Source organism: Branchiostoma floridae, chromosome 7 (genome assembly GCF_000003815.2).
Source record: "Branchiostoma floridae strain S238N-H82 chromosome 7, Bfl_VNyyK, whole genome shotgun sequence".
In the NCBI taxonomy this organism is placed as follows: domain Eukaryota; kingdom Metazoa; phylum Chordata; class Leptocardii; order Amphioxiformes; family Branchiostomatidae; genus Branchiostoma; species Branchiostoma floridae.
The window spans coordinates 1,220,049-1,223,909 of NC_049985.1; the positions used below are offsets into that span (position 1 = coordinate 1,220,049).

The following is a 3,861-nucleotide window of genomic DNA, read 5'->3' on the forward strand; positions in this document are numbered from 1 at the left end:
AGGATGTTTTCTAGCAAAAACGGATGTGGAATCACGCCTTTCGTATTGTTCCCATACATCCTAACGACCACCACCTATTAGGATTCTATTTAGACAATGGTTTCTATTATGATCGATGCCTGCCAATGGGAGCTTCAATATCTTGTTCAATTTTTGAGGCTATTAGTTCGGCCCTTGAGTGGATAGCGGTAAACAAACTCAATATACGCTTCCCTACCCACATATTAGACGATTTCTTGTTCGCAAACCACGCATACTCATCTTGCGAACGAGACTTGGTAGCATTTAGCAATATGTGTCAGGAAGTAGGGGTTCCTCTTTCGGAGGAAAAAACCTACTACCCAGTTACGACTATGTCATTTCTAGGCATAGAACTCGACACAAGATTGATGGAGGCGAGATTGCCCATTGACAAATTACAAAAGTGCAAAGAAACTATTCAAGAATTCCTCCTGCGCTCCTCAGTTTCCTTAAAACAAGTGCAGTCCCTTGTCGGACTACTCAATCACGTATGTCAAGTAGTTGTGCCAGGGCGCGCTTTCTTAAGAAGATTGATTGATCTAACCAGGAATAGGACATACAAAACAGGCCCTATTCACATCAACAGTGGGGTAAGGCTTGACTTACAAATGTGGGGTCATTTCCTTGACACCTTTAATGGAAAATCCTTCTTTGTTGACGACCAATTTACTACGGACTTCACGTTAAACCTGTATACAGATGCAGCAGGATCGTTAGGTTATGGCGCAGTTTATGGCACAGAATGACTTTACGGAGCTTGGCCACAGGCACTACACTCGACGAATATTACAATATTAGAATTTTATCCAATTGTGCTGGCTTTCCATATCTGGGGCAAGGAATGGGCGAACCAAAGTATTTTGTTACACACTGACAACCTTGCCCTGGTGCACATAATCAATAAACAGACGTCACGGAACCCCAGGATAATGCCCTTGGTTCGAAGATTTGTTCTTATAAGCCTCCGCCGAAATATTAGATGTCGAGCTGAGCACATACCGGGAGCACATAACACGATGGCTGACTGTCTATCTCGCCTACAGGTAGAGCGGTTCCGCAGGAAATACCCACACATGGCAACTCATCCGGTCAGGGTGCCTCCCCATCTCCTGCCCAGCAGCTTAATCGACTAGTCGACAACTTGCTTGTTCAATCCTTAGCACCTTCTACAATCTCAGCTTATCGCCTGGCGTGGCAGCATTTCCGTCAATTCAGCCTTGAAATCCACTGTACAGCCAATATCAAGCCCCCTATTCCAGAGCCTATAGTATGCCAGTTTATTTCCTACTTACATAGTAAGGGATTTGCCCCAGCGTCGATAGCATCTAAACTTTCAGCTATAGGTTTCATTCACAAAATCCAAAATCTACAAGACCCCACTTCTACTTTCGTCGTTCGCAAGTTGATGCACTCAATACAAAAGAACCACGTACCCGACGGAAGGTTGCCCATAACGCCTCCTATTCTTTCCCAATTGATTGATGCCTTGAAGTTCATAAAGACCACGTACTACAATCAGTGCCTGTATGAGGCAATGTTCACGTTTATGTTCTACTCTTTAGCTCGCATAAGCGAAGTAACGGTAACTAATTCTTCCCAACACACTCTGACCTTAGCGGACCTCAGGGGTAATCTGGACTCTAATAGTGGCCTAACTTCCTTCTTGGTACAGTTTAAGACGTACAAACACAGCAGTCCTTCAGCCCAATCCACCATCCAGATCCAACCACACCCAGAAAGTCCGCACTGCCCGGTGGTAAGCCTTGCTAAGTACCTCCAACTACGGGGAAGGAACCCGGGGTACCTGTTCCAACGTAGGGATGGTTGCCCTGTTACCAGCGATAACTTTGCCAAGGCATTAAGAGCCTGTGTCCTGCAAGTCAAACTCGATCCACAAAAATACACCTCGCATTCCTTCCGAATTGGAGCTGCTACGCAAGCAGCTTTGCAGGGGGTTTCGGATTCGAACCTTCGGCTACTAGGGAGATGGACCTCAGATGCATTTAAAAAATATATTCGCACTTAACTCCATAGAAGGCACCTGGTTCGTACTTGAACAGCTGAAAAAGATCCCTAATAGACCCTTAAACGGGTATAATCGGCTAACGGCACAATAGGTTGATACCTACTCAACCTCACCAATAAGAATTATCAACTTTAGACTGAAACCCCTACATAGGGTGAGTTACCCTACAGCCTTGATACATGGTGTGTTACCCATATGTCTGATCAACTACAACATTTGAACAGGGTGAGTTACCCAGAGTTCGATAACAACAGTAAGTTCCCTGCTTGCATCCTAAACCAAGCTACATTGGAATACAACGTTTAGGGTGCCCTGCTCAAGGTTATGATAGCAATAGCTAGCTCCATGCCTGTATTGAACACCTGGCCAGTGCGGCTTTTATGCCGGTATACGGTGAGTTACCTTAGTTCTGATAATAACAGCTGACTAGTACAGGTTTGTTTGTTTTCTAAACCAAACTGGATAGCATAGCTATACTCTTATAATAAGTAGATTTGTTGATTCTTAGTCCCTGAGTAGTCTCCCAGTTATGAATGTATTACCTTGCGTAATTCCATACTACCCTACAGCACATAAATGTATGCTAACTCAATAGAAACTTTTCTTTCTGTCGTTGCTCCGTAGCGAAATGTATTACCAGGTGTCACTCCATGTCACTTTACGGTAAACAATTTTATGCTAACGCTGTATAGGGAAAAAACAGATAGTTTACAATACTCAAGGATACGAAGTTAGATTTATAAATAAAGCGATCGACACTGTTAGTCTAAGTTACAGCCATGCTGCTCAGGTTACTTTCATAATATGCCAGTATTTTTCTCTAAACGTACCCTACAATACTCTACAGATCCTAGGCAACATTTGCATTACGTCAATATTTCAGCATCGCACCTAAAAAGTCGTTTCAGACTGTTGTATAGAAACTAGCTCAGACGTTTTGTTTGTTCACCTTCGCCACATTTCAGTTTATTGAACATTTCTTGTTTTTAACGTTTTTAACGTTTAAGTGGTGGTAAACCAGTACTCAAATTATGTTGGAAATCTTATAATGTTCGTAAACTTGTATGATTGGCATGTGACCTTTATACGAAAAACCTTTTCACGAGATATATGGAACCGTTGTCATGGTAACCATTTGGCGTGTTGCCAAATATTGAGAATGATACATATTTATGTAATGATTCTATGTTTTTTCCATTCTGTATGCCAATCTTGACAATATACCTGTTTTTCCGCCAAAGATGCCAAGTGTGTCAGTTGAATTCTTGTCTCCCTGTCCTTATATCGGTCGGAGAAGTAGGCATAAGGGGCTTTTCATGAAATGAAAAAGAATTTTCAGTTCGACGGCATTCCGGCTCAATCGTGCTCTCGTGTGAAGGGGGCTTTACTCAATTACTCATTTATCCTTTTGATAGAATTTATTTTTGCTTGATTTTAATTGAATATTGAATACAGAAACAAACCCTTATTATCCATCAAAATTCACCTATAACCCTCACACATAATGCACTTGGTAGTTTTCCACATTTACCAGCATAGCTATAATTAATTACAATGTACAAAAGAATAAATCGTTTAAGATACATATTGAAATGCTATCAAGTTGGGAGACCATTGACTGCCTTTGAAAATAAACATTACAAAAAAGCAACAACATAGAAACCGTGAGATATTTTCAAAAAATCCTATCGACTAGAGGGTTGGCCCATTTTGTCCAGAGCTAATTAAAAGACGAATATCATTTTTGATTGTATGTTTCAAGTATTCTGATCTACATAATACACTATACACAAGGCTATCATCTTACATATGAT

At 41.3% G+C, this 3,861-nt stretch overlaps 1 protein-coding gene across 2 annotated transcripts in view; it reads left to right on the forward strand.

Moving 5' to 3' along the window:
* The window catches only part of LOC118418958, a 7,341-nt gene extending 4,054 nt beyond the window's left edge, over window positions 1-3,287 (forward strand). Inside the window, exons 2-3 of one of the 2 annotated variants that reach the window (XM_035825113.1) lie at window positions 1,065-1,876; window positions 2,218-3,287. In XM_035825113.1, coding sequence (XP_035681006.1) covers window positions 1,065-1,876; window positions 2,218-2,223 — 818 coding nt within the window. In that variant the 3' untranslated portion in view covers window positions 2,224-3,287. Of the gene's footprint in view, window positions 1-1,064 lie in introns of both variants that reach the window. The other variant, XM_035825112.1, reaches the window with a different exon arrangement.
* The last annotated feature ends 574 nt before the right edge of the window (window positions 3,288-3,861 follow it).